Here is a 17603-nt window from a genome sequence, read left to right as displayed (position 1 = left end):
AAAATTTAACACTTCACAAAAAGTATTTATTTAAACATAAAGTTTTGCCTTACACTTTCGTGCTATATGCTGTAGTGTTGCCAGCTTCACTATTTTAACAAGGAATCTACTCCAAACTTTTAAATAACACGAGTGTTTTTTATAGCCACGCATCAAATCAGGATTTTCTTGTAATGGAATTTCATTTTTATTAATCATGTCATTAATATCGGTAGTATAAATTCGACTTTGAAAAAGTATGGAAATTCAAATGAAATTAAGAATAATTACTAATTGGATATAGAGAATTAGATTTATGTGAAAGTATAAAGCTTCTCAACTATTTACAACACTACAAAAATTTAATATAACTCATTTCATTAGGTCTCAATTATTAAAATTCTATTAATAAATAGAACAGACATGTAGTTGGATACTTATATTATCTGTTGTCATTTTGTTTCTTGGTAAGAGAATTATGTGCTTGGCAACATTGGGTTGTTCACAGATTTTTCATTCGTGTTCAAGTAATTGATAAGTTTGTAGTGATTTCAAGTGAAATATCGTGTTAATTTATGAACAACTGGTTGTTTAAGTGAAAAATGTCGGACTATCCAACCAATTTTCCTCCTCAAACTTATTCTTCATCTTTTTATATCAACGCGTTAACAGAAGTAAGCTTTATTTTTATAGGTTAGGTTAGACTAAAAATATAAACATTGCATCTTATTTTTAATCTAGGTTATATAGAGTGAGTGCATTGCACCTATGTCCCATAGTTTAAAGGCGTTTTCAATATTTGTTTACATAAAATATAGGAAAAATTAAATCAAACGATCTCAAAATAAATTGCTTAAATATGAAAAATTTCTTATAAATGGGTTAATCATGAATAAACGAGTGGTTATTGGTGAATGACGTCAATTTAGACAAAAAATAGATGCATATTTGTATTTATGTCCTTCGCGTCAATTATACTGCAAATGAAATTATAAATTAGGTAGTAAAAAATTCTTCAAGAATAATTAGAAACGACAATAGGAAACAAATGTTTATTTACGTTAATCGTTTACAGAAATCTCGATAGTTTTACAATGTATTATAATGAGTTCCTAGTTTATTTTAAATTGAAGCTAATTATAAACAGTGTTCATTTCGAGTATAATTCATATGAAGTGAAGTATAATTATTATCTACGTTTCTATTTAATGATACCCACTATTATGATAACAGGCAATTTATATAATACTTTGGTAATAGTTATACCATGTAAAATGCTTCTTTTACAGCATAATTACCACTTGCAATTGATACAGGTCATACTGACAATTTCTTCCTGACCAGATTAGCAAGTATCACAATCAAAATATTATTTTTCTCCTTGGTTCTAGTTATAAATGTACCTATTTTGCATTGATATGTGCATTAATTATCCAATTAATTGAGAAGATGCAACATGTCCAGTTAAAGTAGCAAGAATATCTAAACTCAATGTGGTGCTAATGACATTCTTTAGTTTAATCCCATAGTTTGTTTGTTTTTGTTTTATTAATTTGTTATATATGTTGCTATTTCGTTTTTTCTTTGATAGGGGGACAAAAGAGTTCTTGTATCTGAGAGTGATGAAGAAGATGACTCTAAAAGTGAGATTAAAGTTAAAAATTCACCAATATTAGATTGCTTCATATCCACGGTAAGTGTTTATTGAACTTATTAAATCATACATTTATTTTTTATACATGAATTACAAAAATGTATTTAATAAACTGCCACTTCCAGAGTTTGTCAAGTATCTGAAGAATTATTATAATAATATATTAATTATTATATAAATATGTATCCGATTGTGTATGTGTGAGCAGGGTTACTCCATTCATGGATTCTTTTAAATTTGTTTGTTAGCTAGGCAACATCTGAATTTACTATCAGGTGTCTAGTTCTTAAAAACAGTTACAATTTCACAAGAAAATAATCCGAGGGGGCTAAATCTGGCTAATGGAGTGGATGAGGTAGCAATTCAAACTTAATTTATTCTTTTCTCCATTGTAATAACGGATCTGTGAGCTAGTGTATTGTCTTATTAAAACAACACTTTCAAAATACTCATAGAAATTTATCCCACGTTCATTCCAAAGAAATCGACGTCATGATCTTGCCTGCAATGGTACGGCCTTTGCCTTCTTTAGAGCCGGTTCTTCCTTTCCAATCAATCGCTTTGATTTTTTTTTTGTTTCGGTTGTGAAGTTATGGGTCCACGTTTCAATCATAGTTATAAAACGGCTTAAATTCTGTGAAACATTGCCAAACAATTGAGGGAAACATTCTCACAAACTCACTCAGAGTGAAATCTAATTCAGGTTTTATATTGGTGGGGGAATTGCCTTTCAAATAAAAGTATTGTATCACCTCGTATTTAAAACTGATACAAATAATTTTTGCTTGAAAGCTGTTAACTTAAAAGTTGTCAGTGAAATACATTGACCTCGTTGTATATATGATTTCACTCCATTTTGTGTATCTACTGTCAACGTTCAACAACAGTAATTGTATTTTCATCTAAAATAAAAAAAATTGACGTCTGATATACAGATAAAAATATTTTCATACCATTTATTTATAATTTGATCATCTTCTGATGCGATCCAATCAAATCCGGTCTAAAAATAACTTTTAGTAGGGGAATATGAGTTGTCTAAAAAAAAGTCGATAGCAGCCGATTGATTTAATTCGATTTGTAGTCCGAAAGGAATTTATTTGCCGATGAGTGAATTTGCGTCACGAAATTGTTCTCTTGACCTTTTTTTTGTCGACGACCGTTTGTGAAACTGGGGACAAGGAAAAATAACGCTCGCTGCATTTCAATTGATGGATTAGCAAATAAATGCAATTACATTTAATATCGTCATTATTCAATGCGGGATCCATGGTGTTAAAGCCGGTTTCTGTATAATTAATTTTCATTGGTTCGTATAAAAACTGTCCATCTTTTCGAAAATATTGAATGAATTGTCTAAATAACACTTTTATACCTTTATACGGGGTGTACAGATTATTTGTTGTGAGCAATCCTCTATTTAATGTTTCGCTTTTAACTCGCTACGGGGTTTCAAGTGGCAGCATATCAGATTACTTTGGAAACATCCATTATACTGGAATGGCGAAAGAAGAAAGAAAATTATAAGTACATTTGACCAATCCATGGAACTGGCTCTATACCATCCGGTTAAAAGAATGGAGAATAGAGAAAAAGTCAATTTGGCGGCATTCTTTTGATTTTAAATCCATTCAACAATCCTCGACGTCGCACCCAACTAAATCTAATAAGATGGATAGGAGAAATGATCTCTCAGTTTCGGGTATCCACTGCAATCAAGTTATTGGGACGATGGCGACCAGGAGCTACCCACAGAGCAGTATGTAGTGTCTAGTCGTTGACGACTCAATCGTAGAATTGATCAGAATTGTATATACAGGCCTTTGATGACTTGGTTATTTTTTGTCCGGTAAAAGTTATGCCCGTCTATGGGATAAAAAAGAACCAAAAATAACCGAGCACTAAATTGGCACGCACCTCTATCAATTATTATATTGGGAGACGTACTTTAGAGCCGCAATATAACTAGGGGTCACTCTGGAGGCATAAACACCAAAATAAAGTAGGCTACTGGTGTGCTTTGGGCATACAGAAAGGCTTTTGGTTGTACTAGGGGTTTCTCACCGATCAATTAACTGACTAACATAGTTCATGAAATACATTGGACATTCTAAAAAGTCACTTAATAATTGGTTTAACTCTCACAAAACTGACGGCAAATTATATCCCGATAAATGTTCGTTACCGAACACGTTTTTTATGAAGTCGATTCAATGCCAAAGTATTAACAACAGGAAATAACTACTAAAATGCCTGTTTCCGGAAATAAAATATATTGGCAAGATGGTCCCAGTATTAAGAAAAAAACTGATTTAAGAAAACTGGGTTGAACGACATTCGTAACTACCTAAACTATCATAATATTTAATTTAAAAAAAAAGAATATCAACAGAAAAACAAAACGTCATTATTTATGGCGATTGCTATTTTGGCGGCTGTTTTTTTGATTGCTATAAATATTTTGATAAAGTAGGTTGAAACGTCAAATTTTTAATTGTTATTTCAAACTGATTTGCTATGAGAAGAGTCCTAAAATCAAGATAATTCATTAGGAAAAACATAGAAAGGTCTAAGAAGTCTAAAAAAAATTATATATGTCGCCGTAAAATTCTAGTCGCGAGATTATAAGTGAAAATCTTAAATGTCAACTGTCCGAAGTCTGTCCCTGATTGGTCGACCTTACAGTAGACCGTTCTGTGTCCACAGAGTTAGTATCAGTCAAATAAAATAAATGTACTTCAATAATTCTGACATCCCATGGTATGAAAATAGAAAAAAAAACAGAAACGTAACAATATTTTCTCCTCAAACATAAATTAAAATTGAAAAATAATAGAATTTTACAAAGCTTTACTTTGATAGACATGTTTTATTCAAATTTAGGAACATTGGAACCGCACATATTGGCACCACTTATATATCTTTCAACCCAACCTAACCCTTTCGGGACCGACATGTCACTGACGAAATTTGCCTGGGGGACCGGACTTTTTGCAGTGGCCCAGTGTCGGTTATATACGACGGAATAAAAAAACATTTTAATTTTAGTTTCTTGACATAGTCTTTCCAAAAACCGGAGTTCTGAGTAAGATATCTTGGGTCCAATACTCCTTGATGTTTAATTTTTTCGTACGTGTCATAAGCATGGTCATAGCGAAAAATATGTATAGTTCGGGAACGTCCACGTTTTTCCACTTAGGTGCAGCTTTCTGAAGAGCATACCTATTTGTCTCGATGGCAATAACGTTCATAATATCTTCAGACAAAAGACTCTACTTCGATACTCTCACTATTCAAATTACGATTTTGTAACCCGCTATTAGAATTATCGAATGCAAAAATTTTCGGTATAAACTCAGAGTTTGTCCACTTTATTTCAAGATTTTCAACATTCATGGCCTCGTCTATTTCTATGACATTATTCAGCTCCTGCTCTTGATTCGAATTACCGGTATTACTATCAACATCAGACATTTCTAAAAATTCAGACTCCGATGAACTGCTTTCCGAACTGGGAATAAAATCGCTTCCACTGTCATCAAAGGGATCCTTGCGTTCGTCTTCATCAGAACTTATAGCGTACTTCGACAAATTCCGGACTTCCTCCGCAGTCAACCCACAATAATTACCACTAATTCCTTCAATTATTTTTCGTTTATTTCGCGCACTTCCTTCCTGAAAAGGACCAGATCTAGCGTCATCCATACCGTACAATGTTTTGAATAACAATAACAAGGTGGAAAACCCAAAACAATGCACACAACACGCGACTAGTGCCTTTTTCAACACAACGACCTTAATAATAGGTGTAATAAGTCCCATTTTCGCTTATTGCGCTTGTTCTGTAACGATTTTACCCGACAGTCCGTTGTCGCCTATGCTCGACAGTGTCGGAATATGCAGACACTGGTCTGTGGAGACATGCAATACTGAACGGGACGTAGCCGACACTGGCCTGGGTGAGTTTTTTGTTTTTTTAAGGTGTCGCAAATGATCGACAATGGTTCAGCAGTAGATTTGACCCCTGTCGTGTATAGCCGACAGTGGTCCCGCACACAATTTTTGTTCGTGTCGGGAACGTCTTGTCAACGGTCCTGAAATGGCTAAACTGAACTAACCTAACCTAACAACAAACAAATATGGCGTCGCGGGGTATATGCCGTTGAACCAATCAACGCGCGAAGTGCGTTCCGTTTCATAATTTGACGGTTTCACTTCGATAGAAAATAATGCGTTAAATTGTAAGCAATATGCTAACCTAACGTTATTTACAATTTGATGGCGACATATATAAGCAAAATCTATATTTTAACCTTTTATTCGACTATATTACCAGTCCTGATGAAGAATACCAATTTATTCGAAATCTTGGAATGTTTATCAGAAAAAAAAAACAGTTTTGTGTTTAATTACCACAATGTACAAAAATATTAATTCCTTTGATTCAAATTTATGTTATTGTAAAAAAACTAAGAGTTTATACGGAAATAATAATATTTCTATAGTCATCTATTGATACAGGATGTTGTTTTATACGTGACCTTTAAAAAAATGTTGAAATTGAGGAATAACCTCAAATTTCAAAAGTTTGTTTCCAAGTGATTCGCAAATTATTAAGGTTCTCAAAGTTGATTAAATTTAATCACTACCGAACATTCTCTAACTACCTTGTATATACATCTGGTGATAAGAGAATTCCTATCGACGTTCAGTGTAACAATCATCAGCCATTTTATTATTATTTCAATTAGTCACAGTTTTGAGTTCAACGATTGTGAGGCGAATGGCAAAGGTAAGTGCCGTTTTTGTTATTTTTTTTTCACATAATTAGCATTATCGTTAGAATTCAATTAGTCTTGCATTGATTTAAGTTCGAACCCGTTGCCTTCACATGGATTCGTAAACAGTAGAAGAGATAGAAGAATTACAATTTAACATGTGAATAGACTTACTTACTTTAATGAGTTTTATTCAGCTTATGTTTTGTGTACGAGGGTGATGCTATATATTTTGAGATACTAAAAATCTTTTTAGGAAAATTTGTATTCGAAGCAGGGACGTATCTCGTTTTAGATGGACCCTGTATCAAAATTTATTGGGGGAGGGGGGGCTTTAACTAAACTCTTTAATTGACAGTTGTTACTGCCTAATAACTTATTTGGCAAATAATCCGATTTATTTGGAGGTTTGATTTATTAGGGACTTTAATAGGATGTGAAGAAACCTTGTCCGATTGAATAGATTATAGCCACTTTTTTATAAGGTCGTGAAAACAAGTGTTTGTTTGTAATAAACATTTTTTAATCGCAGAATTTCTTTTTTCGATCTGGCATGTACTCCTAATGCATTAAAATCTTATATTTATATGTATTGCATGTCCATTGAATAGATATTGCATTCTTCTTCATATCTAAAATCCAAGGTGGACTAACTTGTTCTTACACTTACGCTTGACTTGATTAATAATTCATTTTTAGATGTGGTCAAGGCTTAAGAGCGCAATCCCATAATTATGAAGTGTCAACAGACGAAACTCTAGTAGACATTGAAAAAAATAATTTACATGAAAAAGCGACCGATTTTTTAGAATATTTAAATAATTTCCATGGTTATTCATATAATTGTGAAGTATGGAAATCACACACTAAAATTAATTGAGTTCAAATATCACAAATATGTTAATTATAGTCCAGTCATACAAACCGAAAAAGAGGGACTAGATGAGAATCAAAAATATGCTAAAAACTTATGTGCTTGTTTTGAGATATTCAAGATCAAGGGTCACATCAACGGTTTTTTGTAATAAAAAAACATTTTAATAAAATTTATTTTTATTATAGTTTCGTTCAACAATAAATTCTACACTAATCGGGGACTATGTAAGAATTTTGAACTGATAATATTTTTGGCTAGACCGGATTCCTTAATTTATTATTTATTATCATAATATAATAATAATAAAAGGTTGAAACACCAAACATAAACAATATAATTTTTTTGAACTTTAAAGTAGTTCTATTCATAACAAAAAACAAAAAATAGGTGAAAGTGAAAATTACAAACGATTCTGTCCCCTTCCTGGTAGATTATACTAGTTTAAATTTAACTTTTTGTATTTTGCCGCGAATTTTTTGTTTGAAAATTGTAGAATAGTTGATGAAAATACCTATTTTGAGTATTTTGGGATGTTCTTGGATAAAAATGAGAAGTTTGTGCTGCCAATTATGTTTGTAAACCGCGTGCGGAATATTTGAGATTATGGAAAAGTGGCAAATACAGTGCCTCCAAATTTGGAACACATTTGTAAACAACCAACACGAAATCATCTCAAAGACTGTTATTTTCGTAGCGTGAACATAAACGGTTGAATCAATAGAAATCATCTGTGAATGTGAGGTCTGGATAATATGAAGTATAAGGGAACTAAGTAAATCGTGGAGTGGATCCGCTTGGAAAAAGTTCCTGAAGAAATTGACGAACTACGGAAGCTCCGTCTTGCTCGAAAAATTGATTTTCAAAAGGCCAAATTACGTCCACGACAGAATTGACTTAGATAAAGCATGTTGAAGTTTGTATGTTAATTAAGTGTGACCGAACTTAACCATTCTTTTCGATAAAGTACGGACCAATGATTCCGCGTCCCGAAAACCTAGAAATCGATTTGTGCGACAATTTACATGGTCCGACAAATGAAAACCATACATTTTTCAAAAATCAGGATTTTTATATTGTAACGCAAAAATTCAGGAGCAATATTCCACTCTACTGCGATAATCCCGAAGATGTAATTGTCGATGTACCTGAATCACATCCGAAAACTCACTCAGGAAGTATTTTTAAGTCAAGATGCAAAGCCGTTCGCTCAAAAACACGTTCATGGTTATTTTTGTTGTTAACAGCTCTGAGGCGAGCTTCCTTTTCGTTGGCACTCGTATTTCTGAACTTCCAAATTACAGCAGTACTTCAGAAAGTTTATTAAACCGTTGGTCACACACGTATCGAAGATGTGCACCATCACGTCGACCAATTCGGTACGAACGAAATAATGCTATCTGCAATTAACAATTGGACTGAACTAATTAACTGCTTAAGGTTTACTTGACAGGTCTATACTAGTTAATTTGGGTATGACAGCGCGCACATAGAGACACCTATGTTTCAATTTCAGTACTATTTATTTCAGGCTATACTGTATATAGTAACCTTTGGGCGAAGACATAGAAGGACTCAACTCATTACAAAGTTTATGCTGATTTTTAAGGTATGTCAAATGGGCCAAAGTACTTTTTCCAAAATGATTCAGATGATCTTCTGAGAGGCCCCCTCTTACCCCCCAACTTACGAATTACACTCAATTTAGAAATTCTATGACTGAGTTAGAAACAAAAAATTTGATCTTTCGTCTCTAAGATGCAGAGCATAAAATTTCGTTTCCTCCATAGGCACCCGAACAGGTTTTCGTAAAATCTAGTAGATATGAGTAAAAAAGCAAGGAAATCGTATGCATCAGGACGTCATAGAAAAATTTTAAAAAATGCCGACACGTTTTCTTCGCCATTAACCTTTACAGAGGGCATAATTATATTGTCTATAGAAAAGACCGGGTCTGCTTGAAGTTTTGTGTATCCAATGAAATTCCGTAGCCGTAATTTAGGCTACGGAATTGTTTAAAATTTTGTGAGGAGTTTACTTGGTGGGTTTTTGTTCCTGAAAATCAAACGATCAATAAATAATACTACTTGCCTTCTTAGAGGCGTCTAGGTGAAGCAATTCGTGGTGAATAACCACCACCATATAGTTGTATTTACAAACTCTTACTTTAGCGCCCGCACTGAAGCTTTCGTTCGCGTTGGAAACTGTTAATAAAGTTTCTGACTTTCCTTTGTCGCTGAAGATTTAGTTGGCTGGCCCTATTTGGAGCAATCAGAAATGTCAGTTCACATAACCACATAGTATTTTCAGAATTTAGACATATTAGTTGTATGGTAAAAAGTTTCAGGATTTTTTAGATTTGTTAATGTTGTTTCTAGCCTAGTTATATTTGAAGTACCTAGTATTAGCACAGGGAGTAAAGTTTATGTGGTCATATGACCTGGATACCTGTTTTCATTGGCTAGGCGCTGGAATGCGAGCGTCGAACATAAAATTTTGCCATCTCCCAGCGCGAACTTCAACGCGAACGCATTAAAGTTTATCAATCACACTTCGTAATCGTTTATAAATTGACCTTGATGCGATGTGATATTTCTCAAATTTTTTTAGGATAAACTCGAAACGAAGTCATCGCTCAACAATCGTATTCCCCAGATTTGACTCTCTGTGAATTTTTTTTTTCTAAACTTTCGAAACTAAAAAATATGATATGTAAACCTTGATATAGATGGGGCTAAATCATAGATATTGTATATCCCTAGTTCCATATTTGATATTATGTAAATAAAAGTAACAACATGATAAATAACAATAAATAAGAAATAAAAACAAAGAATACAATCCGTTATACTAAAATATCTATTTAAAACTATAGAATGTTGTCGGAATGTTATTTACGTTATTCGTCGATCAACCAAATCGCATTTTTTTGATAGTAACAAATTAATTAAAGGAACTAAAGTTAGATATTTATTCATGATAAATTCTTATCTGTCGTTAAAATATTTTTCTCACGTATTCAACAATGATAAAATATATAATTTGGAGCTGTATTGAGTGGCGTGAATTTCTCATGATTACATGAGGTTACCTGAAATGTTATGGTTGTTTCAATCTGCTAGTCTGAACCCCTCGTACTTTGAACGGTTATTGGAAGCGTTTAAATATTTTCTGCGCAATCTTCGGCTATGCACGGTTCTGGTAACAGTACTTGCTATCAACCAAGCATCGATTGACCATCCCGGAAACGGTTCACAAACGATCCTTAAGTTGGTTGGAACTGAGGACGGTTTTATGATGGGTTGGAACGAACCTAATGTAGAAAATACTCCCTCCATCTTTATTCTCCAGTTTTTGTTATTAGAGTGCGTGTGTCTTTATTTTTTTTTTCCATTACTCTACAACTTTCGATCTAGTAGCTACCATTTCGAACGTACAGTGTTGAGTTTCCCTTTTCTGATTCCTCACGTGTAGTTGTTTCCCAAACGTTCCAGAATTCGCCAAAAACGTTCATTTGGCCTCAGAATATTCAATTCTGCAAAAGTGTCCGCCTTTGCATAATGAGTAGTTACCATATCTGGCCAAAGCACAAAATTTCCTTCTCAAGACGCTTTTTCTTCATGAACTGCTTTAAACTAGATCTAAATCACTCTTTTTCTTATATTTAGGGGCTACAGAATTTTTAGAAGGACAAATGTATGTTGAAGAATGCCAACGATACTTCGAGTTGAACTTTTTATGTCTTTTGACATACACTTCTGAATTTAGTTTCTCGCCTTTCTAAAAACAATACGTCAATAGTAAAATATGACTCGATAATGATTTCCAAACCTTTAGCGGGCGAAAAAGTTGTGATCTTCTCAATTTTTGAACTACATTCTGTTCCTTTAGAATGTTGCTTACATATTTTTTGCCAAATTTTCGCCACCTGGTTCCTAGTTTTCCGTGAGCTCTTTTAACCAAAGCTTATCATTTTTTTTGCTTTTCTGCATGATCCTGACTCTCTTTCAATCGAAATACCTTTTTTAACAAGCCAACAGATATCGTAAATTCTTCTTACAAAGTGACTAAACGTGAACGACTCCTCCAGATCCTGGTAGCAGAAAACATTTCAAACTAGTGTTTCAAATTATAATGTTTTGTAACTAACGAAAGTGAGGTAATAATAATATTTTATGTTTCAGATGAAAAACTGCGCATTTCTTTTACTCGTGGCCTTTCTAAGTTCCAATGAAGCTTCAACAACAAAACCGCCATCTTATTCAACTACGGAAGATGATTTGTTTACAGAAGCGCTTGAATGTGTCGAAGACAAATCCGGTAAAATCAGAACCTTCGCTAATTTAACGGAATACCAAGGAAACAAAAAGAGTTTCGATCCCAGGCATAAAAATTATCAAGGAAATATTGTTCAGTTTAGTACAAAAATTATTCCCAAGATTGTTAAGAACAGTTTTATTAGTTTAGGATCGGATAACATCATGAAACTTGATTTACACGGAAAAAGTATTGAAGACATAGAGGACGAGAGCTTCAAAGGATTATTTTGTTTACAAAAGCTCGATTTGAACCACAACAACTTGAGTAAATTATCCGAAAATAGCTTCGCTGGTCTAGAGAATCTCGAAGAATTAGATCTTAGTTTTAATTTATTAAAAGATGTCACTGACAGTAGCTTGGCATTTATAAAATTGAAATCATTAAAAGTACTGGATTTGTCTCATAATAAAATCCCCGTTTTAGACAGGCGGTCTTTCATGATTTTATATGATTTAAAAGTTCTAAACATTGGTTACAACGATATCAAAACCATTGATCCAAAAGTTTTCAACTATCTGGAATCTTTGGAAAAACTATTTTTGAACGATAACGATTTAATTGAAATATCAGCCGGACAATGGAAAGGTTTAACAAATCTAACAGATCTAGATTTATCCAACAATTATCTATCGTCCTTTGACATGAATGATAAATACAGTTTCATCAACTTGAAAAACTTAAATTTAAGCGGTAACGAACTCAAAGATATAGACATCTACAGCATCAGAACAACGTTTCCGAATCTAACGAATCTCGATCTCAGTCAAAACAGTTGGTACTGCGGTGATTTGACAATTATAAAACGCGTCTTGAAAGATTCCAAGATAACGTTACCGAGAAGCATAGACTGTAACGATGACGAAACAGGTGAAGTTACCACTTCGAAGCAAATTACCACTTCTCCGGTTTCTAAATTTCAACGAGGGATAGAAGTTCAACTTTTGAGGCAGAATAACCAAATTTTGGAAACGAACGAACACATAGTTGATGATATTGAGAGTTTGAGGAACGTTGTAATGTGCCTGCTGGTAGCTTTAATTATATTTTCTATTATTGTCTTCACTGTTAAGATGGGAATTTGTAGGAGTTGGTATTCTAGCGTTTCGGGACGAAATAATAGGGGATATATACAAACAAGCGATGTTGAGAGTGTTGGGTTGATTACCCGTTGAAATTATTGTAAACAATTCAGAAAAATGTGATTTATAATTGTGAAAAACTTTTTATTTCCAACTGAATGAATAATGATAAAAATTTACTGGAAATGTTACATTGTTAATGTAAGTTCTGTAATATAAATGTTTTCTATAGTCTATTTTTTATTAATGAGTCAGTATTTAAATAATAAAGCACTCGTAATCCATAGGCGCATCATTCCTTTTAGTAGACAATCCAAAGATATAGAGCAGAGGTGGGGAACCTTTTTACCATTAGAGGCCACATTTAAATTAGGCAGCAATAAGAGAGGCCGCATAAGCTGATTGACCTAAGAAAGTGACTTTTGTGAAATTATTATAGTTTTTCTATAGATTTAACAATTTATTGCATTATATAGAAAAAATAAAATATAATACTACAAAATTTTAAATATAATATACATATAAAATAATATAAAAATATTCACTAAGTTAGTGACTTATTTGGCTTTGTTTTTTGTTTGACAGTAATTGTATATTTGGATCAAGCTTCGTGACACACAGCTTTAATTGATCCTCTAAATGTGCATCTGTAATTTGCTTTCTTAAATTTGTTTTTTTTTTTGACATGAGAGAAAATGTTGTCTCGCAACAGTAGGTACTTCCGAAGGCATGGATATTCAACAGCATTTTTCCATATTTCTATGGGATCCTTTTTAGCGTTAAAAAGGAATTTGATGATACTATCTTCCTCTAAATCAATTAACTCCATTTGTAGTTCTGCAGGAGCCTCGGATAAATCTATTAAATGTGGTTCAAATGCCAGTTTCATAGCAGGAGCGTGCTCGTCAAAATCCGAAAATCTCTTCTATTAAACAATCCAAGACACCTACATATTCATCGAATATTTTATTTTCACAGTTCTGCTCATTTTACATTTTAGCTAGCTCCGGGAAAAGTTGTGCAGATATTTCCGATCGACAAGGCAATGTTTTGAAAAATGATAATTTTTCTCTAAACGCTTGGATCTTTTGCCACATTTCATAAATATACCTCGTTTCACCTTGCAGGCAAATATTTAAATTGTTTTGTTTTGTCATCATATCAGACAAAAATGCAAGGTTTCTGAGAAATACTTCATCTGATAGATCACATTGTTTTCCTTGTTCTTCATAAAAATTTGTCGTCGTAAAGACAAAACTTTTATCAAAACTTGACCTGTTGATAGCCAGCGAACCTTGCAGTAGTATGGTAGGGCAACACTATATGTTTCCTCATCTAAAGAGAGCATCTGCCGAAATTCACGGTGACGCATTGCATTTACGCGGATATAGTTAACAATGGCAATGGTTCTATCCAGAGTGTCTTGCAAAATGGTAGATTTTGCTGATGCAAAATGCAGTGGAATAATATCAATTTTTTCAAGTTTAAGTTTTCCTTTTTTAACAAAGCAACGAATCCTTTTTTGCCTCTCATGGAAGTTGCGCCATCGGTACAGACACGTGACTAAATTACTGACATTCAACTGAAATTTATTACATACTTCTTCGAAGTTTTCGAAAATATCGGCTCCGCGGTTCTTCCAGTTAGTGTATCCAACGCAAGTAGTTCTTCGTAACATTGAAAAAATCTTTAGTTATAGCACGAATAAAATAAGCTCTACCATTTTGTACTAGGTGGCAAAGGGCCGCACAAGAACCTCGTGGAGACCGCAGGTTCCCCATCTATGTTATAAGAGTATTATCGTATGAAATAAAATTGCGAATATTACAGTTTGTCCACGTAAATTAGCGGCATATGGGAAACTTTTTTGTTATTAATTTTACGAAAAAAAGTTATTCTTTATAAGGGGAGGTACTTGGAATTAGGGCGGTATTTATTTATTTCTTTAAATCTAGCTATCCTTGGAAAATGTTAAATGGAAACATGCAGTTTTAATTAAGGAATATAAAAGTAGACCAAATTAGCAACAGAATAGCGAAAACCGCATGTCTATTATTATTATTATTATTATTATTAACCCTTTGAGTACGGAATTCTTTGGAGACTTTTATGCATATGGAACGGATTTAATTTTTTGCTATATGGATTAATATGTAATGTATAGTGTGTATCCTTTTTTCAAAATTGGTTGTGCTACTTCTAGGACAACACTTTCAGACGCTGGTATATCAGTTCCCGGTATTTTATTTGTGCCAACAGAAATTTTAAAACGAATACAATAACCTGATGAAGACTCGCAAAGTTTATAGATTTTTATTCCAAATCGCGCTCGTTTCGATGGATTGAATTGAATATAACTCAAACGTCCTTTGAACATAAGAGATTCATCTAGTGATACTGCGCTCTCTGGAGTATAAAGATGATCGAATGTATTATTTAGATAATCAACTAAATTTCTGATTTTCCTAATTCTATCATTTTTATCCAACTTTTCGTTGTCTGTAAAATGAAGGAATTTTGAGATATCAAAAAATCTATCCCAAGGCATAGTGGCTGCAAAAATTGGAGTATTTATAATAGTTCTTTTTGACCAATATGAACCCAAATTAGATTTTTTTACTTGAGACATATTAATACAATATATCACTTCATTTCATCCAAAGTTACTGGAAACCACTTTAGGTTTCGTTTATTTGCACCTTCTTTCGCAATTATTTGACTGGCATATCTATTCGTTTCTTCTACTATCCTTTTCCAAAAAATTTCAGTAAGAACTTGGTCTAGCACTTTCAAAGGTGTAGGATTATCACCTAATTTGCGATCAACGCCAACTAGCGGGGGTGTCGCAAAAATCAACGCCTACTTATCAAACTCAGATGACGAGTCAGACTCGTCCACCGTAACTTCGCCCAAGTAAACACATGACGAGTCTCACTCGTCAAATGTACTCAAAGGGTATAGAAGAAGGAAAGACAATTTTGAGGAGTCAAAAAATGTTAAAATCCGTTCAGTCGACCCGGAGTAACTTATGTTTAAAGGAAAATGCTTAAAATTTACACATTTCTTAAGATATCTCAACATTTTTCAAGGATAGCTAGATTTAAAAGAATAAATAAATAGCGCCCTCTAGCGTATATGTTACTCATTAGGTTGTTTCGAAATTATAACTCTTACATTGGTAAAAAGGAGCTCTCTTCAAAAAGACTAAGTTTGCATAGATAGGTTAAGTAGAACTGGACTTACAGGCGTTTTTTCATAATAAAGTTCCCGCTTCCCCCTACCTCTTATTTGAAGAGATAGACTAAAACTTGGAAAATCAAATATACGCTGAATTTCTTGAACAATACGATAATCATAGTTTAAATGCATGTTAATTAGGCAAAATTTGTAAATTATTCATTTTATAATTTTTGGTATTTAATTACGCCCTGTGGCGGTGGACCTACAACTCTGTAAATAATTTCCATGTTTTCCTCGAGATCACTTTTGTTATAAATTTTTTTCCCGAAGCTGTACTATAAACGGTTCTCGAGATATGGCCGAGAGCCATTCTTATTGGGACATCCGGTACATTTCATCAAACGTTATTTTATTATTTTCAATTTTGAAACTGCCAACAAAATGTTAAATAAAGCTTGAGGTTAGGAATTTGCTTAAATTGGAATTTTTGTTAGGGGCAGCTATAATTTCAAATGACGTGAAATATTAATCTATGCAATATTTTGACTTTTGAAAAAATCGCATGCAATATCTTGCGTGTTGTCTTGCACTATGTCAAGCGGTATTTAGGGAACACGAAGAATACAGTCTTTTTTCACAGATTCTGTAAATATTTTCCACTTGGTTGTGGAAAATTGTTCAATATGAGTTTAATAGCGTATGTATATAAAACATCAAAAGCTATAAATACTGACGCATTAAAGAATGAAGATAATCATTCCTTTGGCTCCGTTTCCTGAAATAATTCCTAGAAACATCCATAATTTTTCTCCCTGGATTCCCTCACCTACCTTCATAAATATTGAGCTTACCAAATATAAAAACGCTTCACTGAAAAATGAGTTTAATAGGGTATGGGAACATATAAAACATTAGAAGCTGTGAATACTGACGCATTAAAGAATGAAGATTATTCAGTTGGCTCATCATTGGTTGGGGCAACTGTCACACAAAAATTTCGGCTACCAGAACAGTGTAGTTTATACACAGGCGAAATAAATATTGAACATCGGGCTTCAGTCTATATAATGATCTGCTCTGATTCAATCAGCACCATAAAAATAGGACACAAGCTTTCCTATAGCAAAACAATTTTTTATCCAATGGTTTTCTTAATTTTTTTTATATATTTTTCTTCTCATGTTACAGTTTCTATCTGGTGATAAAAAGACTCAGAAAAAGCAAGAAAGTAACCAAACAGTCGATATTAATAAGGTAAAATTTAGATTGTTTAAAAAGCATGCATCCCTTTGTCATTTTAACTGAGCTCGGGGAACTGAAACTACATTATGAATAATACAAGCATGATATAAACAAAGTGTAGTTTATGAGTAAGTACCCTGAATGTTTTCTAAAGCTTTCACCACGATTTTACGTAGGAAGAAACGCCCAAACTCGAGCAAAATAACATAAAATTTGACAAAACCGTCCAAAAATCACCTATAACTACCACTACGATCGGTGCGGGTCCCTCTCAGGCAGAATACTTACCACTAAAAAATGTGTGGAAATGATTCTTGACAAAACAACGTGACACACTCTCCATTTTGACCATTAGGCTGCTACCAAAGTTTTGAGCTCTCAGGTCATCGAGTCGAAACTGATCTGAAATAGCCACTGAAAACTCGATGACCTTGGCAAGAACAATAATATATTTGTGATTTGGGTTTAAACTGATTCAACAATATATATATACTTGC

The 17603-nt window shown here is 33.3% G+C and overlaps 1 protein-coding gene across 4 annotated transcripts in view; it reads left to right on the top strand.

Annotated features, from left to right (window-relative positions):
• Nucleotides 1-474: 474 nt before the first annotated feature.
• Nucleotides 475-17603, top strand: part of LOC130443685 (inositol-trisphosphate 3-kinase homolog) — a 128839-nt gene continuing 111710 nt past the window's right edge. The window contains exons 1-3 of one of the 4 annotated variants that reach the window (XM_056778425.1): nt 475-653; nt 1571-1672; nt 17053-17118. In XM_056778425.1, coding sequence (XP_056634403.1) covers nt 582-653; nt 1571-1672; nt 17053-17118 — 240 coding nt within the window. In that variant the 5' untranslated portion in view covers nt 475-581. Of the gene's footprint in view, nt 654-1570; nt 1673-6305; nt 6426-11469; nt 12917-17052; nt 17119-17603 lie in introns of those variants that run through there. The other 3 variants (XM_056778424.1, XM_056778426.1, XM_056778428.1) reach the window with 3 other exon arrangements.

Source organism: Diorhabda sublineata, chromosome 5 (assembly GCF_026230105.1).
Source record: "Diorhabda sublineata isolate icDioSubl1.1 chromosome 5, icDioSubl1.1, whole genome shotgun sequence".
In the NCBI taxonomy this organism is placed as follows: Eukaryota; Metazoa; Arthropoda; class Insecta; order Coleoptera; family Chrysomelidae; genus Diorhabda; species Diorhabda sublineata.
Note: the sequence above shows the minus strand (reverse complement) of the source record. Positions and strands in the feature narration are given on the sequence as shown.